Source organism: Amphibalanus amphitrite, unplaced genomic scaffold (assembly GCF_019059575.1).
Source record: "Amphibalanus amphitrite isolate SeventyFive unplaced genomic scaffold, NRLGWU_Aamphi_draft 000766F_arrow, whole genome shotgun sequence".
Classification (NCBI taxonomy): Eukaryota; Metazoa; Arthropoda; class Thecostraca; order Balanomorpha; family Balanidae; genus Amphibalanus; species Amphibalanus amphitrite.
This window is the reverse complement of record NW_024882260.1, coordinates 100,313-126,854: the sequence shown is the minus strand read 5'-3', so window position 1 is coordinate 126,854 and position 26,542 is coordinate 100,313. Positions and strand designations below refer to the sequence as shown.

General features: G+C 47.0%; 2 protein-coding genes across 6 annotated transcripts; one reads left to right on the top strand and one right to left on the bottom strand.

Moving 5' to 3' along the window:
* On the bottom strand, nt 1–14,041 carry LOC122365838. 5 transcript variants are annotated; one of them, XR_006253797.1, is made up of 3 exons: nt 13,505–14,041; nt 3,022–3,601; nt 1–496 (listed from the first exon to the last, which is right to left on the bottom strand). XR_006253797.1 is itself a non-coding variant. In XM_043337417.1 (2 exons), exons 1-2 carry the CDS (start codon nt 3,241–3,243, stop codon nt 227–229), a joined length of 492 nt encoding a protein of 163 aa, XP_043193352.1. In that variant the 5' UTR covers nt 3,244–3,632; the 3' UTR covers nt 1–226. The 5 variants fall into 5 exon arrangements, 1 of the variants encoding a protein (XP_043193352.1); XR_006253798.1 differs by having other exon boundaries at nt 3,022–3,604; nt 13,505–13,556; XR_006253799.1 differs by lacking the exon at nt 13,505–14,041 and adding an exon at nt 13,272–13,335.
* Nucleotides 14,042–22,213: 8,172 nt separating this feature from the next.
* On the top strand, nt 22,214–26,074 carry LOC122365837. The gene is made up of 3 exons (XM_043337416.1): nt 22,214–22,331; nt 22,638–22,736; nt 22,984–26,074. The coding sequence occupies exons 1-3, from the start codon at nt 22,215–22,217 to the stop codon at nt 23,152–23,154; spliced, it is 387 nt and encodes a 128-aa protein (XP_043193351.1). The 5' UTR covers nt 22,214; the 3' UTR covers nt 23,155–26,074.
* The last annotated feature ends 468 nt before the right edge of the window (nt 26,075–26,542 follow it).

Here is a 26,542-nt window from a genome sequence, read left to right as displayed (position 1 = left end):
AACACTTCATGCTATATATTATCAAATATCAGCCACTCAAGTCAGCATACATGATCAAATGATGATAGGTATTGGATGGCAAGCTAAGGGCAATAAAAACATCACCAGGAGCTGCGTACACCGTATTTCACCACCATAGGCATCTTTGTCACCACACCTTCGCTTCGATGAATATAGGCAATTAACATTAATGTAGGTATGCCTAAACCTTGAACCTGAATCTCGGCTAGCCGCAGTCAACGGTGGCAGAGCGCAAGTGGGCGTGGGGCGGTGGCACCAATGGACGGGCGTCTTGGCGAGCGAGTGGCGGCATCGGTGGCGGTGGACGGCCATCTTGGCGCACGGCAGCAGCGAGCGGCTGTTTTGGTAAGCACTCGTCGGGCAGCTGGACGGGGTCGGAGCTGGCTAGATTCGCCAGCCGGAACTGATGGTCGTCCGACGCCGTCTTCAGCACAACCACAGACAGACTCGCTGTCCAGCGCCTCAGTCTCTCCGTCTGGTATCACACAGGGGTGGGCTGTGTTATAATACAGGCTGGCACAGGGGAGTAGTTAGGTCAAATACCGACTTGACACGAGGGAGGCGGCTGGGTCGAACATCGAGCTGACAAGGGGTGGGGGCTGGGTCAAATACCGACCTGACAAGGAGAGGGGGCTGGGTGAAAGAACAAGCTGACACAGAAGAGAGGCTAGGTCGAACACCGAGATGACACGTGTAAGTAGTTAGGTCAAATACCGACCTGACACGAAGGAGAGGGCTGTTTATTTGTTTGTTTGTTGGGGGTTAGGGGCGCGCCGACTGCAAGGTCATTTTGCGCCCATAACGGAGATTTTAAATGCGTCTTAAGTTACTTACTAATTTATGTTTGATGCTTAGGAAATGAAAGTAACGGGGAAGTTGGCTGCGCGGATAAAGGAAAATAAGCCATCGTTATGGATCCAGCGCGAGTTGTCTGAGATAAAATTTAAGAGAGTCACTGTGGGCACAGGATGCCCGAGGTGGTGTGACCGCATCCGGGAGAGCCGGCGGCACGTCAGTCAGCAGAACATGGGCCACTGCGAGTTGCTCCCCACAGTGGATACATGAAGGGGGCTGGGGCGAATACCGAGCTTTCAACGCAAAGGTTGTTACTCGACAGCCGAACAGAGAATGCTGGAGAGTCAGTCACCGCAGGAGTCAAAACAGAAGGGAACTGATATTATAGTTCGTTTTTTTTAGTTCGACCCTCACTGTATTTTGAACAGAGCACGAGAATCGCTTACTGAATTACTGAAAAACTAGTTGGCGCACACTTATTTCATAGACGATCAACTTCATCTAAAATGATTCCTAACTGGCGCCCATTTCCTGCAGATTTACAGCTCGTATTCACCCATATTTAAAACTCAAAAGTGATAGATAACTTGTCTAGAATTATAACTGAATCAATTATTAAATCGCAAGACATTTGACATAACGCTATACTATCACGGGCGTCGCCACCGGGGGAGCCAGCAGGGGCCGGGCACCCCAACTTTGCTTGAGTTGAGAGAGGGGCTGGCACTCACAACTTTTTTGTTCTGGGCCTCGTTTCATAAAGCTCTGCCGTAGCTTACACTTTTCCATAATTAACGCCCTTTCAAACTACGGAGCGCAATAGAAGCGGTTACCAGTGTCTAAAACTTTCTAATTTAGAAGAGAATCTAAATTAATTTATTAACGACATGACGCAATTAACCACATTGCATCATGTCGCATATCATTCGTTTCGGCTGATTACAAAGAACACAATAACGCCTTTTTGAAGCTCTAGCCTCGTTGTGTGCTAAATTATTAGCAAAAACGTAGTTTGACCTTATTTGACCTCAGACGACCCGACCGGTGTTTTTTTTTTTTTTAGCAAACAAACACCAATTCCATCCTCAATTGAGCTAAACCGAGGGATTACAATACAAAAACGCTAAAATGGAGCATATTTTTTACAATTGGAGCTATTAGGACAAACTTTCTTAGAATTTGTCGTGACCTCTAGATGACCTAAAGTCAACCGAACTTCGCAAACCTGGATGTACGTTATACAACTCGGTAAGCTGTGCATACCCTGCCAGTTTGAATCAAATTGATGGACAACTCGAGATTTCATTGACAAAAAAACGTATTTTCAGTGCCATTTTGACCATGTACCTACCGGTTTTTGTGACCTTGTGACCTGACCTGAAGCCACTGGAACACAAAACTCCCAGGACACGTGTCGAATGGCTGCTCCAAGTTGAGTTTGAAATTTGGTGGCGCTAAGTCCTGCGGTTCTTACGCTATGAACGATAAACTTAGCGATTCCGTTGCCGCTTATATAGTCAAATTTTACCCTGCATTGTACCGGTTTCGGTGACCTGGTGACCTGACCTAAAATGATAGACCTGAAATTATCAGGGAAGGTGCGAAAAGGTTGCCTCAGACGGCATGCAAAATTTAGCAGCGCAACGCGCTGCCGTTTTTATGTTGTTCGCGAAAAACACTAGGGGGTTGCATCAACCCAATTGGTTCAAACCCATTGGCTGTACGCAGCAGGCTGATTGGCTGACGCTTAACTGGCTGCATTCTAAGGTACCTATTTCTTCAATTGAGGCACACTTTCCTCATAAAGGCTTTTTCAGGACGAGAAATGGAATCTCTTTGCCTAGGGTGATCGTTGGGGCGTAAAAGCTCCTGATTTGTGCTTTTCTCAGCTCAAGCTATGGAACTGCTATTCCAGTCGAAACCCCATGTTAAAAGTGAAGCATTTTCTTTAATGACCAGTAATTTGAAAAAAATAGGTGTATAAAAACTTTTGGGACACCCTGTAATTACCCAACGTCGCTGGCGGTACATGGTACGGTACACAATTGTCGCACAACTGCTATACGAGGCTCGAGATTTCCCCACTAGCCCCACAACAGATGCACCAACTATCAGCCGAGCCATTTCAACATACACATCTGGGCGAACATGACCTAGCTTCCTTCGGTACCCTCCCCCCTCCCCCCCCCCACACACAGTACCCACCTGTTGAGCATCATCAGCTGAGATGTGGATCAGCGGTAGCTCTGTCCGCAGGTGCGTAGCTCCGGGGCCACTTCCGCCGCCAGCTGTTGATGTCGTTGTTGCTGTGTCCCCACAGCTACCGCCGTAGCCAATACAAGCCTCTTGCGGGCCTCGTAGCCGGCGGCTAAGGTCACCACCACGTCGTCGCGCTTGACATCGAGGGCCGCGCCGACGATGTTCCATAGCGCACACAGCCGAGGGCCGTAAAAGCACGGACACTCCGGCAACACGTGCGCTTAGGTGTCCACTGCTTCACCGCAGACCAGGCAGCGGCCAGCTTGGCATTTATTGTCGTTACATTAGGCGAACTCGGACATTGATCTCCTCTCAATCCGGTGAAGATACTGCTCCGATCATCCCCAGTGGCCCGACCAGAGCTGATGAGTGTCAACAGCCTCCTTCCTGGTAGCGGCTCGGACCAGCGGTCCCCTATAACGATGCAGTACCAGCCAGTTGGACAGTCTGCTTGCCACCTCTCCCTGGTGGACCGCGCGACAACTCGCGGACGGACGTGAGAGTACGGACATCGACCTGGGATTGTCTGCTGGAACAGGCCAAACAAAATCATCATTATTGGTCAGAGGGTTGACTTCGCAGCCGAAAAAAGGCGATGTACGTAGTCAGAACGGCGTCCTCACGGGATAGAATACAATCTGTCGCTGAGTGAAGGGCACCGCAACAGGACGGAGGTGAAACTTGGTAAAATAGTGACACAAAATGTGTTTGTGTGAAGTGAGTTGTGGGGGGAGGGATGCATTGTTGGAAGACACCAGTGAGAGACACCGGGCTCCGGCGGCGCACGGCGGCCCGGCCAAGCACACATCGTACACGAGGCAGCGTGGGTCGTCCTCGCACGGCGCAGCTAGCCGAGCCGTGCGAGGACGCCGTCGCTTGCAGTCGCACAAGAAGCCACCCACAAAAAGTGCATGTGATGTTACTTCCAGGTAGCACATGTGGTCAAATTATAAGTTCGCTTTGGTGCTAAGACCTTTGCTTGCGTTATTTTCAATCCAATCATGAATGGTATCTATTAATAAGATCTGATGACAAGTAGTATTGTCATGGGATAAACAATGGGAACTATTTTTAATTATATTATTTTAGAATGGCTACACGTGTTTCGACAAAAAAATATTTTTTCAAGCCTTAATATCCAAATGACATTATTTAAAACATTGGCCTAAATACACATCATGCAAGTCAATGAAGTGACATAACTGATAGTAAATTCCTTCGAAGAAACATGTCGCATTCTATGTCGCACCCCTGTACGCCAGATCCCTTTCAAGTAGCTGAGCCGCGTACCTACTGAGTTTCACTTTACTAACACTGCCGTTCAAAGTTGAAAGTGTAGAAATGAATGCTGCCTCTAAATCCTGTCTATGTTTCTTTTGGAACTCTTTACACAAAATTGAAGCTCCGTTCCAGTCTGGAAGGTGACCTGCCACGTCGACATGTTGTACAAAATACAAATGCATTAGACAGTCTATGATGCCTAAGATCGCTCTTGTGCTCTTTTGTCCGCGTATCTTTGCCTCTAAATGTTTCACCTATGTAACTTTTATCGCATGCACCACACGGAATTTTGTAAATCACACTGCCCTGGTTCTCGGTGGCTTTCTTCTTTCTTGACTGAACGAGGTTCTTGACTGTCAGACCGACTGCAGATGAAATATTGAATGATCCTTCAACAAATCTTCCTATAACTTCAGCTTCCTTTGACGCCAGTATCAAGAGGTAGTTATTTTTGTCGTTTCTTCTTTCTCCTGCCCTTCTTCGAATTTTGATCGCCTTCTTTTCTAAACCGCAAAGATCTCAAAGACAAGAAGCTCGCAAGTTTTGATGTCAAGGCGTTGTTTACCAACGTGCCTATAGCTGGGGCGACTCAAGGGCACTGGACCAGAACCCAGACATCATTCTGCCAGTGCCCAAAGCTGATTCCATTCGGCTAGTACGTCTCTGTGTGGAGTTCGGCGCCCTCGAGTTCGAAGGCGCTGAATTCAAGCAGATTGACGGACCGGCGATGGGGTCACCTTTGAACCCGGTACTCGCCTGCATATTTAGGAAATATTAGAAGCAAATCACTTTCTACGCATAGCCGGAACCGATACTACCTGGTTCCGGTATGTCGACGACACCTTGATCATCACAAACAACGACAAGGATTTGATGTCTGCTTGGCCAGATCAACAACGTTCACCCAAAGATACAATTTACCTGCGAAGAGGAAGATAACGGTACGCTAGCATTTTTGGACACGCGTATCTGGAACCGTAGCAAAAAGGCGGCGTTCTCAGTTCACAGAAAGCCGACCAACAAAAAAATGACCTAATTCACTCAGCCCACAGAAGCCGAACGAAAACAGAAGTGGTAATTGGGCTTATATCTACGGGCCTTTCGTATTTGCTCTTAACAGTTTATAGAACAAGAAAGTATTTATTAAGCTCAAGTACCACCAGGCCTCCTATATAGTTTAGAGAAGAAAGTGATAAAAATTCGAAGAAGGGCAAGAGAAAGAAGAAACGGCAAAAAGAACTACCTCTCGGTACCGGCATCAAAGGAAGCTGAAGTTATAGGAAGATTTGTGAAATGATCATTCAATATTTCATCTCCAGCCGGTCTGCCGACCAAGAACCTAGTTCAGTCAAGAAAGAAGAAAGCCACCGATAGCTAGGGCAGTGTGATTTACAAATTCCGTGTGGTGCATGCGATAAAAGTTTCATAGGTGAAACATTTAGAGGCATAGATGGCACAAGAGCGATCTTAGGCATCATAGATTGTCTAATGCATTTGTACAGCATCAGGCACATACCCATGATTTTGCCCAGAAGGGGCCACCTGCTCTCAAAGGGCCCACTGGTCATCCGGGAGACCCCTGACCCCTGCCAACTCAGACAGGGGCAGTGGCGGCGGAACACCTTCAATTAAGGGGGGGGGGGGCATTGCCGACTTTTGGTTCCATTCTTTCCATGCAACGCCCACAGGGCTAACGTTAAATGCCATAATCAAGGGGTGGCACGGTGCCCCCCGTTCCGCCGCCTATGGCAGGGGGCGTGCCCAGAACCTTTCATGGGGGGCTGGGTACAGTGGGCCCAGTCGTCCCTTGCAGACGGGCCCATCTGTAACGGTCTTAGTCCTAAGAAAATGTGGAAAATTGGAAGTCGAAAACGTCATTTTGCCTGAAAGGTATGCATAATATGCACATAATTTTATGAGCAAGCGTAGCGAGCGAACGCCTCAGAGTCGCCGGTGTAGGTCCCTCGCACTGGTCTGGGGCGCTCAGAGGTGCCAGTGAAAGACCATCAGATGCAATGGTATGGGGTCCTCACAGGCGCCGTTGTGGGGGCCTTAGGGCTTAGAGACACTGGTGGGGGCCATCATAGGCATGTGTGGTACTGTGCCTGTGGGGACCTGGGCTGAAAGTTACTGGTGGCTCTTCATAGGCCGACAAGGGACACTCAGAATCCGGCCAGAGTCGCTGGTAAATGCCGTCAGATGCGCTACCGGAGGGCTCTCAAAGGCGCCGGTGTGGGGGCTCTTAGAACCGCAAATGCGGGCCTTCAAGAGGCACTGGTGTGGGGCGCTAAAGGCCGCCGTCCACTGCTTGAATATGCGCTGAATTTAACGTTGGGGTCTATGAGCTGCGCGCCGAATGCCGTTCAGCGCCGCGTTAGGCGGCACGGGCGGACATCGATAGCAGCGCCTCTATCGGTCACTAGGGAAAGCTGGGCTGTAGGCGACGAAATACCGGCTGAGTTGTCACAAGTTAAATAGGTTTATAGACATCCTTCTTGTGAAAAAGTTGAACTTTTGCCTTCAATATTTCTACAGGCAATTTTAGAAGTGCCTTCACATAGATTACAAAACCGTTTGAATTATTTTATTCACTTCAAGCCTTCCCTATTGTTCTTGATGATGCGGGAACTATTTCTAATTAGTGTTTCTAGCTTAGTAAAAGAACATATTTCGCAAACGATGAAAAAAGCATAAATGGAAGATTTTAAATGCAATTTTCTGCAACAAATAATGGTAAATACTCTACACATCAAGGAAAAGGTGCATGCTAACTGATAATTTAAAGTTCTTGGGGCCAGTTGGTTTCTTCTTTTCTTACGTCGCCCCAATGGCCGCGAATACACTTGTGATAACGCCTATCGGAAAGCGCGATTCAGCTGATTATTTGCCGGCTGTTGGGCGTCGAATCATGCGCTGACGACTCAAGATTACTTTACTTCTCCTGACGACTTAAACTACTTCAAGTTTTCAGTGCGCACTAGGCATGGATGATTATGCGCAAAATACGCTCCTAACCAATGGACGGCGACCTTTAGAGGTGGCGGTGAGGGCCTTCGCAGGCGCCGTTATGAGGGCACTCAGAAGCACTGGTGTGGGTCGTGAGGCCATAACATACGGATGTGGGGCTCTTACTGATCCCTCATTGGCCAGCTAGGCCATCGGAGGCCGGCAAAGGTTCCTCAGAAGCGAGTGTGGGGCCCTTCTGGAGATAAGTGTGGCTACATTAGAGCCCACGAGTTGCTCTCTCAAGCCCTGCCGCGTCCTTTTCAATTGAAGGATGGTCAGCGTGGACCCTCTGCCGCCAATTGGCACCATAGGGCCCCTCGGGCCCGATGGAACCTAAACCCGATAACGGGCACATGCCCACTAGCCCCCTGGCTATGCCACTGAATCCAAGTGATCAGGGACCCCCTTAATCAGGGGCGTCTCAGGTGACTAGGGGACTTTCAATTGACCAGATCCCACTAAGTGACCAGGGAACCCTCTTATCAACAGGGGCCAGTTACATCAGGGGCACCTCGGGTAACTAAGGGCCTTCATATGGCTGCAGGGGCCTTGCAGATAACCAGACACTTCCCGGTTAAACACGGTCCATCAGGTGACCGACCAGGGTTACTTCAGACCACTGCCCAGTGGCCAACCAGGTGATCAGAGGCCCCTCAAGTAAGTAGGAATCATCATATAATCAGGGGCCCGTCAAATAACCAGGTACCCCTCAGATAGCCAGGAGCCCCTCATATTCAGGGGCCCTATGTGGCCAGGTGGCCCCTCAGGTGACCAGGAGGTCCCTCAGCTGACCAAGAGGCCCATCAGGTAACCAGGGGCCCCTCAGGTGACAAGGGCCACTCAGATAGCCAGCCAGGGGCACCATATATGTGACCAGGGGGCCCTAATGCGACCAAGAGGCTCTTCAGGTGGACAGAGGCCCTCAGATGAACAGGGGGCCCTCAGGTGACCAGGGGGCCCTCAGATGGTCAGGATCCGCTCAGATGACCAGGGGGTTCTCAGGTGACCAGTGAGGTAACTAGGGGGCCCCTCAGGAGATCAGGGGCTCATCAGGTAACCAGGGGGCCTCTCAGGTGACCAAAAGGTCCCTCAGATGATCAAGGGCCGCTCAGATGACCAGGGAGCCCCTCAGGTGACCCAGTGATGTAATTAGGGGGCCCCTCAGGTGACCAGAGGTCCCTCAAGTGACCAGGGGCCCCTCAGGTGACAAGGAGGCCCCTCAGGTGGTCAGGGACCCCTCAGATGACCAGGGGGCTCCTCAGGTGACCAAGGAGGCCTCAGGTGGTTAGGAGTCAATCAGTTGACCAGGGGGCCTCTCAGGTGACCAGTAAGGTAACCAGGGGCCCCTCAAGTGACCAAGGGGCCCCTGAGGTGACCAGGGCCCCTCAGATGGCCCAAGGACCCTGAGGTGACCAGGGGACCCCTCAGGTAACCAGTGGCCCTCAGTTAGGATGGGGTGCTGTGGGCTCGTCACTGTGACGGAATCCCTCTTTGATATTTTTTTTCTTTCGAGTAAAAGACGTTCTGTCTAGTATTGGAATTAAGGCACGGGGATCCGAATAACTCTGGTGAACCTGCACGCCTTCGGCGTGCAGGTTCACCAGAGTTATCCCTGGACCGCAGGGGCCCCCTCGCGCCTTCGGCGCTCAGGGGGGGGGGGGGCATGGCCCCCGTGGCCCCCCTTGGGTACGTTACATACTGTACACCATGTCGACGAGGCAGGTCACCTTCCAGACAGGAATGGAACTTCAATTTTGTGTAAAGGGTTGCAAAAGAAACATAGACAGGCTTTAGAGGCAGTATTCATTTCTCCGTTTTTAACTTTCAATGGCAATGTTGGTAAAGTGAAACTCAGTAGGTAGTAGGTACACGGCTCAGCTACTCGTAAGGGATCTGGCGAACAGGGGTGCGACATAGAATGCGACATGTTTCTTCGAACGAATTTACTGTCTGTTATGTCACTTTATTCACTTGCATGATGTGTATTTGGGCCAATGTTTTAATTTTTGTAATTTGGATATTAGGGCTTGAAAAATGCATTTTTTGTCGAAACACGTGTAGCCATTCAGAAGAAAATATAATTAAAAATAGTTCCCATTGTTTATCCCATAATAATAATAATGATATATAAATGCGTTTAGCGCATTTACTTTAAAAAATATATGAATTTTCTATTTAGTATAATTTCACAGGCCTGAACTTTCCACTCGCATGGTCCGTTTGGCAGCAGAATTTTACATTTTCCCACTGGCACCCAAGCCCAGATAGTACTTTCGGGGCTGAGCTGGGGTCGCGCAAGCAGCCGCTTCCGACGTCGCAGGTTCATATCCGGCTCCACATCCGGCTCCTGAACGCAGCCACAGGGATCGTGATTCGTGAGGCACCTCAACCGTGCACCCGACCAGACTGTCGTTCACGTAAAGCTGTGTGTTCCGTACAAGCCTGTCGCGATTTTCCTATGTTCTTCAAAATGCCGGCATTACTGTGACCTTCTTGATTATCACCTGTTTCTCCCTCTTATTCGCTGTCTGATGGTATTTTAACGTCGGTGTTGTTTAACTCTCTCCGTCCGTTTCCGTCTGCAGGGCGCGGCAGTCCAGTCCATGTGGGGCCCAGCCCATGTGTGGCCCTGACCGTGGTGCATACTTCCGACCCCGTTTGCATAGGCGGCGGAACGGGGAGGGCACCGGGGCACAGTGCCCCCCTTTGATTTTGACATTTTAACATTAGCCCTATGGGCGTTGCATGGAAAGAATGGGACCAAAAGTCGACAGTGCCCCCCCCCCTTAATTGAAGGTGTTCCGCCGCCACTGCCCGTTTCAGTTGTCACCAGAGTGTCGCTGGGGAGACGACCCGACCGAAGTTCTCTCCCCGGAATCGAACGAATATAGCTATAGCCGACAACCACGAGTATCTAGCTAGACGGTAGACCCGATTACCAAACGAGAAGCCGAGCTCGAAACCGAGCCAAAACGAACTCTGCAACGCTGTGTTATCGGCCCAGCCGGGCGTGCACGAGTCGCCGTGCAGACAGGGCGCTTGGGCCAGACAGGCGTCGTCCAGGACGCAGCGCGGGTCGGCGGCCGTGTAACCGGGCCGCAGCTCGCAGTGGCAGCTGTAGCTGGGCCGGGTGGCGGCGCTGCGCCTGTAGGTGCCCTTCCTGCGGTCCGCAGGGCGCGCCCAGTCGGCACGGGTCGCGCGGCTGCTGACACAGCGGCCCACAGCCAGCGATAACCGTGGCGGTACGGGACCGCAGCGGCCACCATAACAAGACCACCACACTCCACACAGGTTAGCCTGCACGCAGCTCAAGTCGTCCAGAGAACGCGGCTGCAAGTTGCAGCGCGTCTGGCAGCTGCAGCTGTTGGCGACGCTACTGCGCTCGGCCCGGTGGCCAACCTGCCGATATTGGAGCGCCTCACCGTCCGCCCACGGGTTCAGAGGCTCGGCACCCACCAGTTGCGGCCGGAGCGAGAGTGCGTTCGCGTCGAGCACGCTGCAGCGGCCGCGCAGGTAGTACAACACGTGATGCTGGTTGTCACCAAAGATGGCCGTGTCAAGCCGCTGGCCCAGGCGCTGCCGCGATTACCGGTGCGCCGAGCCGGCCGAACAAGCACCAGCTAACGCCCACTGCGGCAAGTGGCCTGCAAACTGCGGAATGCATATCCCTCCACTCAACATCTTTTTGAGCATGAAAATCGTCCTTGTCCCAAGTGGTCCCCCCCCCCTTCCCATAATGGACAGCTGCATCCGCCAGTTAGTTTTTGCTAATATCATAAAAAGGTAGATATTGGCCAGCCTCTGGCATCAGACACCAGCGCCCAGAAAAGAATGTACTTTAGGGGTCTGAAGCAGAATCAGTTGCAACTTGCAATTGTAATAATTTGGTAAAGCAGAGTCCTGATTGGTTCCAGTCCACTGAAGTTCTACACAGTCAGTCTGCAAGATTTATTTCACAATAATTACCTGTGATTTACACACAACACAAATGCTATAGGCAATGGGTGCCTTAGCACTGAGAATATTACCTTCTGAAGATGGAGAAAAAAGATAAGATATATGTTCTATGCAATTCAGAATCAGTAAAAAAAAAATTCAAGTTAGGAACTGCCCTTGTAAACAGGTACCTATAGGTACAATGGCACTTGGCTTGGCAACACAGACTCACAGTTAAACTTGGGCGATAGGTAAACAAGGTACTTTATTTTCTTATTTTGGATTATTTTGGTGGAGATTTTATATTTTGGTAAAAACTGACCTACATTATTCACACAAAAACCATAGATAGGTATTCATTTCACTGAACATTATCTTCCATGTACAAAGACCCCGTTCAAAGCCAAAAGTTGGGTTTTTGCCCCCCAAACCCAAAAGACTCATTGTGCGTAAAAGCAAATCTTGTCACCAACCCCAAAAGCGACTTCTCACTAAGGTAAGGTCAAAAGAGAAATTTGTCCCGAGTTCAAAAATTATTTGTCGCTAAGCCCACAAGCTGCTTTAGTCACTAAAATCCAAAGCTATTTTTCCTCTATGTCCAAAAGCAAATTTTGATCCTAAACTCAAAAGTAACTTGTCGCTATGCCAAAAAGCGGCATTTCCACAAAGTCAATTTTTTTTTGCTAAGCTGAAAAGCTGCTTCAGCCCCTAAAATCCATCAGCTATTTTTCTGCTATGCCCAAGAGCAAATTTGACTCAAAACCCAAAAGCGAGTAGTCGCTAAGCTCAACAGCGAAATTTATCCAAAGTAAAGAAATTATTTGTCGCTAAGTCAAAAATCTGCCTTAGCCCCTAAAATCCAAAAGCGACTTTTGACCCTAAACCCAAATGTAACTTCTCGCGAACTCAAAAATGACATTTGCTAAATAAAGTCAAAAAATTATTTGTCGCTAAGCCAAAAAGCAGCTTCAATACCTAAAATCCAAAAGCGACCTTTCCGTTATGCCCAAAAGCAAATTTTGACACTAACCCCAAAAGTGACTTGTTGCTAAGTTCAAAGGCGACATTTGCCCAAGTCCATAAAAGCTTGTCGCAAAGTTCAAAGGCTGGCTGCTTTTGACCCCAAAATCCAAGTGACCTTTTTCCATGCTCAAAAGCAAAGTTCATTTTTGTCCTTGTCGCTAAGCCCAAGTGACTTACCTACTGATGGGTCAAGAACTTACTTTTGGCCCAAGACCAAAAAAGCAAGTTTGTGCGGTAGTAGTATACAGTGGTGGATCCATCTCAGTTTTTTTTTGGGGGGGGGGGCAAACCATAACAATTTATTGATTCTTTCCATGCCTCGTCCATAGGCGTAATGTTAAAATTATGCCGTTTGGGAGGGGAAAATGCCCATTTTGCCCCCCCTCCCTGGATCCACCACTGGTACTAGGTATAGCAGGCATCATGCTTATTTTTTTGCAACCAAGGGGAGGTGCTGTAGGTTAGGATGTAGGTTGTGGGTTTCAGGTTGTAGGTGGTAGATTTTAGGTTGTAGGTTGTAGATAAGGTTAGGTTAGGTTTAGTTATTTTTGGTTTGGTTAGGCTTGATAAGAAAGCTCTCTGGGTATAGCGCCTCTCCTCGGTTGCAAAAAGGAGTGTGACGCCTGCTTTGCGACTAACGTTTGTGCAATATCAAACACCAAGCATTTCACCTAGATATTAGGTAATTTACAAATGTAATCCTGAGGCTGGATTCAAACGTTAACAGGCACTAAATCTGGATACGATACCTACTACAAAAGAAAATACATGAATTGCGCCAGGATTTAACAAATTACAAAAAATGGAACAGCCATTTGGCTCATTTTTGAAGAATAGTCATTCTTACGAGTAAAAAGACAATTGTATTTATATTAAGTTCTTGTTTTACTATTTTCTTGTAATATTCATATCATCCAGATAAATATTCAAATAAATATTTTCGATGTTACCTCTATTATGATAAGTAAAACATTCAAGCCGATAGGTAGGCATTTTCAGGCATTTTATATTTAGCAACTGCCGAGACCAAAGCGACGCGGGCAACAAAAGAAACCGTGGGGATAACGTCATTTTGAGTCATTAGATAGACATAAATGGTTTTAAGTACAAGGCATCTGCACATTTAACACTCAAAACAATTCAAATTAGCATTTTTATTGATAGACAATTGCCTAGATCTTACCGTCCAAATCGAAGTCGCCCAGCGCGCGAATGGCGGACTGGTAGTTGATAGAGCTGGACACCAGTACTTCTGGATGGGCGTGTTGTCATTTCAAGGTGCCTATTTACTACCTATTTAAAAACGCTAGGTATGAATTTGTTATTATTTAATCTACCTGCCACCCAAAACCGAAAACATCAAAATATTTGCAATTGTACATGCAAAATACCTACCCATTCCATCATCACAAAGTACCATCTCTTTCATACGTCATCAATATGGCACAGCAGAAAGCTGAAATGCCCGGCGGATTTGTGTGAACGCGAGGGAAGTCACGTGACCTTGAGTCACACTCTTTATGGCAAAATCCAGTAAAAAGGGGCCCATCTGATATTTATACAGACGTTATATCACGACATAAGGAAGGCGTTGTGATGCTCAGCATAGTGGTGCCCGATTTTCGGGCACCACTATGCAAACGGGCACCACTTCGCGTAGGTGTATCGGACAAAGGGCACCACTACGCTGGTCTTACAAACGCACACACACACACACACACACACACACAAAGCATGGGGCATGTCAGCTCTCAGTTCATTTATCATTGTCTTTACCATGGTTCAATTGCATTGCGCGATTTAAAGCACGTGAGTGCCTATATAGTATATATGTAGAAAATAATATCTACAGCAAAACATCCAAAATTACAAAGGCTACAATGCTTAAAAAGTAGGTTCATCAAGGAAGCCCATTTTTACTTGCGTTGTGTTCCCAACCATGCGATTCCAACGCGGGCTATTCGCAACGTCTGTTAAGGCACGTTAACAACTGACAAGCCGCCACCGCTGCCACTTATTCATAGATGGTTGATATCGCAGCTTGGGCGTCAGCAGCGCGGCCCACAACGCGTCGGCGCCAGCGCACGCAGCTGTTGGCACTCGGCAGCCGGTGTTGCGACTTAACGGCCGGCCGGCCCCATGAAGGAGAAGCTCTTGGTGAAGCTTTGTGATCGCCTCATAGCCGCCTTGGATGTCATCTTTCTTGGCAGATCCATCCGTTCAGATGGTACGGTGCAGTCTGGATAAAGGACGAAGTCCAACGCCGCTAACCCCGCGACCGCCACCCCACAACGTGGCCGCAGACCGAACGGGCGTGAGGGCCGTAAGGGTCACCCCGCCATCCGGTAGGTGGCTGAGCAGCCGGGCGCAGCGGCGCCTGGGCGGCGGCCGCGCTGAGATGAAGTCCCAAACCGCCATGTCGCCATCACCGCCATCACCATTGCTGCAGCTGTTCCCAACCGCCTCAATCGCCGCCGTTTTGCCAGCAGTCGCGCCGCGGAATGGCAGAAGCTCCAGAGTAGCCTCCAGTGCCCCTCTCCGCACGTGTGCAGGTGCACTGCGGCCGCCGGGTCCGACGTCCAGGCAGAACATGATATTTCCATGCTGCTCCGACGGTGGGCTGGTCTTGTTTGGGCGTTCCTCCACTGTGACGTCGGTCACGCCTGCCCGGCCAGGGCGCAGAGGCCGACGTGTCACCATCCGGTTGCAGTCCTCAGTCGGGTCGCAACGTGTACCTCTTCCGCAGCGTGGAGCGCGCTCCCGCTGGGCAGCGATACAGCCAAAAGTAGCATAGCATGCGGGCGGCCAGCGCTGCGCCGGACAGCGGACCCATGCCGGGGGTATGCCGGTCTCGGCCATTAGCGGGGTCGTCGGGGCCGAGGCTGTACATACAGCTGGTGACCGCGTGAGCCGCCAATCGAAGCTCACGGCTTATAAGCTCGACGCGGGCATCACACGCCGTCCCGATGGGAGCTCCACGACGCCGCCGCGAACTCCAGCGCGGCTCGCAGCGCGAAGACCAGTACGGACGGCCGGGGCAAACGGCGTGCGGGAGTCGCAGGCGACGTTCTGCGGACAGAAAGGGTTGGGCATAAGCTGGTCGGCAGGACACTCTTGTGCTGAGCCTTTGATGTAATTACAGATGATCCAGAAGCATGCACAAAAATTCATGACACACTATTCTCATTTATGTATTTGCTACATATGATATGATATACCAGCTCATGATCAGTGACGCATTCTGGGCAATATGTTCTAAAGTGAAGTAACTGAAGTTACAGCTTAAAAGCTTTAAAAAAAACAGCTTAAAAAAACACACACACATTCGATAGCTTATGAGAATAACATGCCTTGTGTGCTTAATGCAGGAAAATATTTTTTCCACTTTTTTAGAAACAGCAAAAGAGTTGTCAACAAGCCATGTCAACTATCTAAACAATTTTTATGGAAACTGCTCTAGCTAGCTTAAAGTTCCACAACGTTTCCGGAGCACCGTACCCAAACTCAGTTCATGTTACAAGAAAAAACGGTAATAATGCCTCCTAATTTTGAATGAAATAAAGGTATGAGTAATTTGATTTGGAAAGCAACAAATTTCCGCACATCATTTTAGCAAAATTACTATTTTCTTCAGCCATCAGGTTACACAAAACTATAGTAAACTTTATGATCTAGTTTACACAAAACCAAAGCCCCGATTTTAACAAATGTAGATAAAATTTAAACAATTTTAAAAAATGTATCGTGGAGAAAATTAAAAGTGTAGATTTGTAAAGCCGGGATATTTCAATTTCACGGATTAGGCACTTAAAGAAATATCTTCACCTTTCTTTGAGCCACCAGCCTTCACCCAAGTTTTACACGAATGTAGTGAAGCAGACAATGTGGCAACTCAAAATTGTGATGGTTTGAGATAATTATGACGGTAAAAGAAAAAGCAACACAAGGTTCCTTACCCTCGTTTTTTTTTTTCACATGGGTTCAGATGAGGCTTCAACTGTTGCCGACCTGAGGAGCTATAGGGACTTGAGCTTTCCAAAACTCAATTTCTAAGGACACTGAGTAGTGTTTGGCTTTCACACGAATGCGATAGTAAGTTATATGAAGTTGACAAAGCAAGCAAAGCAAAGCATGATGCCCCGCGCGTCCGCCCGCGACCACGCCCCGCGTCCGACTCCCGACCGCCGCGTGACCCGAGGCGCCCGGCGGTCACGTGACCTACCGGCCGGGACTGCAAACGGCCTTCACCACCATTCTTGTATGACGTCATATCCTACTGAGGTGCTGATTGGTCGGAATAAGATACCTGAAGGTAATTATCTGTCGTAGTTATTTTTGTTTCATTGTTTTGCGTGTTTTCTTATATGAAATGTAATTAAAAAATTTGTCATCTTTTAATCACCATTAAAACATAACTGAATAGGTATAAAATAGAACTCGATATATACTTTCCTTGTTTTTAAGAATTCCGGAATTAGATACCCGAGGGAGCAAAGAGGGAGCAAGTTGCCACGCTGATTTAATACCTCATAGTCGAAAGGTGGGCTACTAGAACCAAAAATTGCTGTGTTTGTAAATAAATAAGTGATTTGAGGGCAAAAAATGCCCGGATTTAAACTTCTAAAATTATTTTGAACATAAAATATTTCAGTTTGAGGGATGTTAAGGCCTCTAAGGGTAGGTACTTTTTAGGTATCAAATAAGTTCCTCTGCGAAAGTTCCGTCGTGAAAACGGCCATTGCATATCAGTCGATCCGTATCGTCGAGCTGAACACATCTAAGGCGTTTTCATCGCTCTAGCATGCCTCTATCAAAAGTTATTTGCGAAAAACTGTTAGATACCATTCGTGACCTTAGATGACCTCAGGGCATAAACAGGGGTCACGGACACCATTTTTATGTTCAGTGTGTCTAAACCACTTGCAATTCAGTGTTTGGGAGTGTTTATAATGTCTTTCGTCCAAAAGAGGCGCATTTCAATTTTCTCCCATTGACTTATAATGGGGAGGTCGCAAAATTGACCTGACCTTATGTCATCGATATCAAAATTCTGAGATATACATTTTGTACATGCTATTGCTCTTAGCAATCGCTGAAAGTTTCAAAGCGATCGGTCACTCGGTGTAGCTATGACAGACATTGAAACTTTTTATGAGGTGAGGTCACTTCAAGTGACCTGGTGACCTGACCTTGAATGACCTTGGTCTGAAATTTTCACAACATGTGTAGAATTGATGTATGATAAGGTGTACCAAAAACGGCGGCGCTCCGCGCCGCCGTTTTTGAGATATTCGCGAAAAACCACAAGGGGGGGTGTTCAAACACCCCCCTCCCCCAGCAGGGCGCGGGTTAATAAGTGAATAAATAAGTAAATAAATTGATAATCAAATAAATAAAAAAATAAATAAATAAATAGATAAAAATAAACAAATAGAAATAAAGAATTTAGTAAATAAATTAAAATAAATAAATGAATATTAATAAATAAATAATAAACATATAAAAGATAAATAAGTACGCAAATAAATACACAAAATGGGTCGATCTTTGCGGACACGCGACACACGGCTGTAGAGTGGGGATATAACCATAGTTAAACACAGCCTCTTTCTTGACAGCTAATGCAACAAGCAGATGTAAGCCCCTGCTCTAGGCCGCCACACTCCGGCAATCGTATAAAAAAGCTAGAATGATTTACCTGGCATAGACGGACGATTCATTTTTAGCTGAGACACGATCGGCTAGCACCAGCGTATTGTGCTTTTATATTTAGGATAGTTATCATCCATGACACGAAAAATTGCATCTGCATCTGCAAACCATGTTCACATGAGAAAAAAATTGACTCCATATGGGTCAAAACTCTTGAAAATGCTCCCCTGATAACTCCTGAAAACCATCGATAACACCCTTTACAGCAGAGCTATTGAGTGTGTTTTAGGGTAACTTTGAGCCTTCCTCATTTTGCGAAAGAGATTTTAACCCTCGCCCGCACAGCCATTTTCCCATCCTAGAACGCATATGGGGGGGGGGGGGTGGTTGCCACCCCCCCCGCGCCATTTCGTTCCTGTTGGAGATAGAGCTTAGTAGTAAAGACCAAAAAGATTCTTTGGGAAGAGACAAATCCAATGATACCCAGTTTTACCTTCTCAGGTCAGTCATTGACCTTCCAGGTCAGGTCAAACTAAAAAATGTTGCTGTTTTGGGTCACCGTTGGATATCAAGTGCGCTGCTTATCAAATACCGATGACGATGCTGTTTTCTGGTGCCAAGCCAGCTAGAACCTCTTTGTCACACTATCCGACCAGAATTTTGCTGCTGAGGTCATTTCAGGTCAAGTTAGGTCAAGGTCAATTATATGTGTTTGTATGTCTGTGTGTGTCTGTGTGTATACTGATGTGTGCACCGATTGTTTTTGGGTCCATATCACATGAAATCATGATCTGAGAAGCTTTTACCAAAAATGCAGTCAAAAAACTTCACAAAAAGTAAATTCAGCTTGCCTAAAACGCAATTATCTTAGATGACCTAGGTTGACCTTGACCCTGACCTTGACCCCTGTACATCGTCGAACAACATGTTCCATGATAGGTGGGAGGTAAGACTGGCAAAAAAGGCCGAAATCAGGGTGTCAAAAGCTCACAAGGCCCATGGCAAACGCAAGATGTTGAGAATTGGTCATTTGGGTCATGACATGACCTGAAAAACAAGGTCATATCTCCGAAACCAAAAATCACAGAAACTTGAAATTTTCAGTGGACATCAAGAAAGGATAGACGAGCAGCTATACGAAAAGTCAGCCTTCTAGCTCTAAAAATGTTGAGTGCAGAGCAGAAAGACTGCCTGGGGGGGGGGGTGGCAACCACCCCCCCCCCCCCATGTGCGGGCGAGGGTTAAGAGTTCTTAATGGATGGCGAAATGACTCCATGTGTGACACCCCATAACTCTGTGACGCAACTCTCCATTACTCCCGAAAAACCTTTCCCGAACGTTCCGACAGGAGTAAAAGGGGAGTTACGAAGCGGTTTTAGCATACGTCGCGAGGCTGCCGGTGGCCGCCATCTTTTGCGCGTAGTATACAGCACGTTGTGCGGGGCGGCGGGCGAGGTGTTAGTGAAGAGCGTGTTGACTTAGACGGACCTGACCTCTACATTGACGGATAATTGGACCTTACTTTGGATTTAAAGGTAAGCTTAGCTATATTTCTCATCATGCTTTAATAGTGCAAAGTGTTATAATGCTGTGATGAGAACATATGGTAACCCCATGTTCTTGATGGGCTGGAATGGTCTTTGTAAGGGTAATCGATTTGCTTCGTTCCTGAGTGAGATAAAGATCGGAAAAAGCATGCTCTGAGTTTCTAGGAATTGGCAAATATCATACATAATTTCCCTCGACATGTCAGGTCGCGTGTGTCTCGTCTCGTTCGCCTACCTCTCAGTCTCCTCCCTCATTTCTTCCTTCCATCTTTCCTCGCTTCCTTCCTCACTCCCTACTTCCCCTCCCCTCTCTCTCCCTTTCTTTCTCCCTCTCTCCCTCCCTCTCTCCCTTCCTTCCTTCCTTCCTTCCTTCCTTCCTTCCTTCCTTCCTTCCTTCCTTCCTTCCTTCCTTCCTTCCCTCCTTCCTTCCTTCCTTCCTTCCTTCATCCCTCCCCTCCTTCCCTCCCTCCCTCCTTCATAATTTCCCTCCTTCTCTTTTTTCTTTCTCCTCTATTTCCTTCCACGCAATGTTAAGTGTACCTATAATTTCATGGTTATTAACATTTTGCAGGGGATGAGCTGGAGAGCCTGCATCGCATCCCGCAAGACACGTCGGAAGCCAACGGAGGCCCGCAAAATATCCATCCCACCATCGTGAAAGGAGAGCCGGACGAAGAAGACGCAGTATTCGTCGAGGCCCAGGAGGTGGTAGCGGCACCACCAGACCAAGCATTCCTGCTGTGGTAGGCCGCCTTTTGGATCTTTAACGTCAGAACTCGCGACCGTGTAGCATATGGAGTGAGATCCCCGGAGAGCGTGCCGCGGCGGAATGTTGAAAGCGTTTATCAATTTTTTGAGCCTCCCACCGCCCCGGACTATGAATACACATTTCTTGAAATTATATTTTTTTTTATCTGTGCTTCGGTACACGAGCTTTGGGTGGTTACGCTATTCGTCCAATATTTATTTTCGAGGGGGGGGGGCTGGAGTGGAGTGATGGGAAGTTTGGGTGAGTTTGATTGGGAGTAACTAGAGGTATACCATGAAGCTGTAAACGGAGTTTTGGGGAATAATGGAATGGAGTAATTGGGAGTAATTATGAGGCAGTAAGAGAGTCATTGAGAGTAATGGAAGGGAGTTTCAGGGAGTATGTTGTTTGTTTTGATAGGGTAAAGGAGAGAAATGAAGAGTTTTCTAAAACGGTAGGGAGAGTTGCAGAGAGTTTCTCGAGGGAAGTTTTGGGGTGTAATGGAGAGTTTTGGAGGCGGTGTAATGAGGAGTACCACCTGGGAGTTTTTGGGTGTCGTTTTGGTGAACTCCCCCTGGGGGTGTCATGCGGAGTCAGGATTTTTCTCAGTGTTGGAGCTGCGATCTTACATGTTCCAATAATTTGATCGTTAATATATCATGAAAAATTCAACTTCCACTGAACTTCATGTGTGCACATTAAATACAAATTTTAACTGCTCCACACTGGAAGGTAGCTTATTCTGGAGCTGTTCTGTCGCTGGCAAAGTTTTCAACTCTGCAGACCAAGAGAATAAACTTGGTAGCAGAATTATATCGGTATAACAAGGTGACAACTATCGATAAGTGCATCTTCACAGAAGTTGAGCAAAGCCTTCCACTTCGGGGTTCGAATGTTCCTTTACGAGTGTAGTCACGTTTGCACGGGCTTTTATCTGTGGCGGAGGCTTTGGTGCGCGGCTGGCGCAAATGGAATGATGACGGTTTACAATGCGACACTGCGGGGGACTTTTATGTACCGTAATTTGTTACGGGAAGCTCAGTTTTGAATCAGGTTCAGGGTACTCAGTACTCTGTAATATACGTATACGAGTAAAGGGGTTTCGGTCGGAATACGGTCGTCACTTGCTCAGCTGCTAGCATTGTTTGCAACGAAAAATAGTAGGCTCGCTGCATCGGTTTCTCACTTGAACTTTAACGACAAATTTGTATCTGTAAATCTGCAAGTCTGTAAAATCTGTAAATCTGCCACCTGCCGGCCGAAAATAGTATTGAGCTCCTTGAACGGCCAAGTTTCCCATTCAATTCGACGAATGATCTGTTTCTAGCTACACTTATCCGATAACATTAAACAATTAAGTAGGTATTAGCTGATGTATATGTATGGATGTATGTGGATGTATGGATAGATGTATGTGTATGCGACAACGAAGATGCTACTATAGACAATAAGGGTCAAAGTTTGAACAGCAACAAACGCTTGTCATTATAACGAAACAATGATCAGGATTATCAACAAAGCCCTAGGATATCGGTAAATGGAGTAATCAAAGTACTGTCATTACGTCCATAGCAGAGTGCCAATATGATCATACCCCCATTTACAGTGTTTCTGCTTTCATTTCAGGGCGATGTGATTTGCCAATAAGATCATATCCCTATTTACCGTGCTTCTTCCATCTCAGGGTGATAGTGTTTCGTCCTTTCAGAGTAAGAGCCCGTCAATAAGATCATATCCCCATTGAGTGTTCCTCCCCTCCCCCATTTCAGAGTGATAGGATTCGTCAATACGAAGATATCGCTTCTTACAGTCATCCCCCATTTCAGGGTAATGGGGTTCGTCATTAAAAGCACACCCATATTTACAGCATTTCCTCCATTTCAGGGTGATGAGCTACTCCAATAAGATCATATCCCTATTTACAGCATTTCCTCCATTTCAGGGTGATGGGGTTCGTCAATAAGATCATTTCCCGTCTGGACTCGGAGGACAAGTACGGCCCGATGATGAAGGAGCTCGGCTGTCGGCACGTGTCATACGGAGCCAAACCGCAGTACGTCGATGTGAGTATACCTACAATTACCGTGCCTACGCCAGGGGAAGAAGTACGTCACACTTTGTCATAAAAAAGTAGAGTACGTGAGTTGGTCAATTTTATTACCATGTGAAAGTAAACTGGGGGAGGGGAGGTGAGGGTGTAGTCGAAAACGAACTTGCTGACGTAAAACCCGATCCGCGTTAGAATAGCACGACGACAAATGAGGTCAGTAAAAATAGACCGTAGTAAGCTCCTTGTTCGCTGCGTTGCATCATGTTCTACCAAACGGTTCGTTGCAGCATGGTTTTTAGCTCCCGCATTTCCGTTTCAGATGATGGGGGAGCAGTTCATTAGCGTCATCCGTCCCAGTTTGATCGAGGCCAACCAGTGGAACGAGGGTACCGAGGCCGCGTGGAGAAAACTGTTCCAGGTCAGTCCTGCGGGTCGGTATTCTTCCAGTTCAATACGGGTTTCACTCTCCGTGAAATTTCATATGTCCACGCACTTTCAAACTATTGGTGAAGCTGAAAGCCAGCTTGGAAAATGAGTGAACCTCTATAATAAGTAGGTAGCTTATATGTTGGTGATGTGTTAGGCATTAATTTATTATTGCACTTTTACCCAGTATGATGTTTTATTATCTAATATTAATTATACTTTTACATGGTATTTTACAGGTTATCGGCTACAGTATGAAGATGGGTCTTCAGGAGCATCAAAGGACGCCCACGCCCCGGCTGAGGCCGAACACACCCTCGCCCAGACCCGGCGCTAGGCAATACACTCCGGACGAAAACGGCACCAGTGACGTCATGCGTGCCACCAGTGACGTCACACGCGTGGCATAGAAAACACTGGGGATCGGCACCGCTCGCGTCTGCCTTAGCTCAAATGCGTGGTCCGTTCAGCCGTGAGCGTCCAACAGTGGTGTTCAAGTATGCGGGCTTGGTATGGAAAAGAGACTCGGGCAGGTTTCCTGATGGAATATGCCGGGGAAAATCCACGGAGGTCCTACAGAGTGTTTCATAATGAATGTCAATTTCAAACTGGGGAGTTCAAAAAGAAAAAGTGTGTCTAGCACGTGCAAACTTTCAAGCATTGTTGGAAATTGATGGACATTTTATATAAATAGCATTCAATGCCAAATTTGTTGTCATTCCTTTTTCAGAACGGGAAATGTCGGGTTCACCTCACGGTTCGCCGTGCTCAAATACGCCATTTTAGAAAGAACAGAAGGCGTGGATACTTGGATAGTGATACAGCTCGGAAGCCTTGCCTTAACCCTCGCGGGCCCGGGGGGGCGTTTTTCGCCCCCCCCCCTGGCGGATATTTGCGATAGCTCCCGAACGCTTAGGGATATGGAAGCGAAACTTTCAGTACCTTTTCTCCAATCAGTTTGACATCTTCTGAAGTAAAAAATTTGTACCTAGCCCCCTTGATGACGTCACAGGGTCGATTTTTCTATACCCCTGCACGGCAAACTTCGGCGTCACGGACGCAAACTTCAAATAGCTGCTAAAAAAGAGTTTTAGAGATAAAGACAAATTACGAGCACGGTTGTGTAGCGTTTGACCTAGAGAAAAATAGAAAAATAGTTTTGGTGACCTGAGGTCAGAGGTCAGGTCAACGACCCCGAAATGTGGTTTTAGTTTTTCGCAAATAACTTCGACAAAAATGATCCTAGAGCTTCGGTAGTGGTACCATCGCATTCGTCTTGTCAAGCCGCGTCGAATGATATATATTTTGTTTGGAAAAGGGTCAAGTTTTATGTTGACCTCATGTGACCTCAAATGACCTTTGGTTGACCTTGACACATGAAAGGTCGTTTATGATGGGTTTGTACCCGCTGATCACGAATTTGTCATCTTTTTTCCTCTAAGCCTTCATTTAGAGCTTCCGGATGGCAAAATTGTCTTATTTCTTATTACTAACTTGAATCAGCGAAATAGCCTCTACCAAGGATACTCTTCTGTGACCTTGACCTTTGAGAAGCCTTGCATCGTAAGATGAACCACAAATAGAGAACTGATAAGCCTCAAAACATTTCAAAACATCTTGGAAATTAGCACGCAAGATGTACGAAAAAGTGCAAAGTTTGAGGTCAATTTTGAGCGTGACCTTGACCTTAACCTTTGATTTTGAGAACAGTTTCGGAATCCTCAGATTCTCTTCTTTTGTTTGACACCCAATTTTGCCGGTTTGATGCATCTTGCCGTCTTCTAGAACGCTTACTTTGAGATCACTACACATGTGCCGGTTTTTGCCTTTGACCTTGACCTCTGACCTTGAAAATTGACCTGAGGTAAAAAATTTTAGGTGCTTTAGATTCGTCTTGTAAGGAACTTTCGTTTGGTATCACTTTTGTTTCCGTACCTCCCTTATTTACGGAGATAGACAGGGGGGCGAAAAACGCCCCTCCCCGGGCTGCGATGGTTGGGATTACCCCCCGGGCCCGGCCGGGTTAAGAACATCTCCAAATTTATGAGAAAGTTTCGGCTTCACTTTAGAGATAACCCTTCACTTTAGAGTTCACTTTAGACTTAGAGCAAGACTTCGTTAACTCCCCATGGACTGCGAAGAAGTGCTCCGGGCCGTGCACCATATTCGTGGACCGATCTTCACTGGGCTGTCGTGGAACCGTTTGTCTAGATAGAGAAAAGTGAACAGACAAAAATCAAATGTCCAAGTCTTCTGGTGTATGTGAATCTGTAAATTATGCAAATATATTGTTTTGTATGGTTAAAATGGCGAATTTAAAATTGACATTCTTTATGAAACATCCTGTATATATAACTAAAACGAAGGTGCAATCATTGATCTTACTGTAAGTGGTCAGACAGCGGAATATTTCCCAGAAATGAACGAAAAAGTTTCTTTTTCTTCGTTTTGATTCGGTGGTGTTGTAGGGCAGGTAGATTTGTAGACGACAATCAGGTACAGTGGCCAGGTCCACTAGACGGGCTCTGAATTCTGATTGCCTTGTAGCGTGGAGCACGTTAATATGTCGTAGGTTGACCTACATTCTGACTCTGTCGTTGATATTTGATGTTGACTAGGTACACATTGTAGCTGAGTAATTAGTGTGAAAAGCACAAATATGCACACATAGGCCATCGTCAATTCAACGAATCTCGAACCGATGCATCAAATGTAACGTCCAGTGAAACCATTGTGTCGTCTGATTGACCCATAATGCCGACCAGTGAAACCATTGCGACGTTCAGGGAACTGACTATGACTTAGCGATTTGTTTTGTCTGCATTAGCCAAAGTGAATAAATGTATGCTAATCACTGGCAAAAATGTAGCTAAGTACTTTTTTTCTTCAAAAGTTGTTTGGTTTTAAATTCATAGCCATGTGTCACGTGTATTTCGGTACCTTCGTAGAACCAAGAAATTCCAACCGTTACAATCAACATTCAACATTCTTGTGTGGACGGTAAATACCTGGAAATGGTATCTGCTAAAATAAGCTAAATTTAAATTATGCTAGAATTAGGTGATGTTCCATTTTCTTAGATTCTGTTTTTGCCCTTTTCGCTGGCTGAAGCGTATGACTGAAAAGTATAAAAACATGTTTGGAGCCAAACAACTTTTGAAGCAAAAACGAACCATAACGCCTGTGGTAGTGGCGGATAGTCTGATGCCGTGAATCAGGATCCCCAATCATGCATGCTTTGACTGGAGCCTGAGAGAGGAGGCGGTGGACTGGTGCCATGAACCATGATGACGACTTATGTTGAACAATAAAAATGCACACGCCTTGCTAGTCGGTCTTCTTTGTTCACCCAAACGCTGAAAACAATGAACAATGATCAGCTAGTCAATGTTTGCGCGTGCGACTTTTTTGTCACGTCGCCCGCGTCCACCCACGAAACCTAGCCCGCACATTTGAGTCACGCGTCAATGTCAATATTAGTCTCTAGTTCCCCGCCGGTTGATGGCAGTGGAAATAGCAAGCGGTACAGATGAAACGCCATCTTCAAATATATACCATCCCGTCATTTATTCTTTTTGTGGCACATCTTAACCCTCGCCGGCACAGGGGGGGGGGGGGGTGATGCAACCCACCCTAAGGTTTTTCGCGAATAACTCGAGTAAAAAGCGGCCGATCGCGATTAAACTTTCAATACCCTCGCATTGATTAATTTTACACCTACCCTGAAAGTTTCATGACCCTGACCCAAATGACCTTTGACCTGTGACCTCTTTTCCGAGACAATGTTTGGCTGGAATC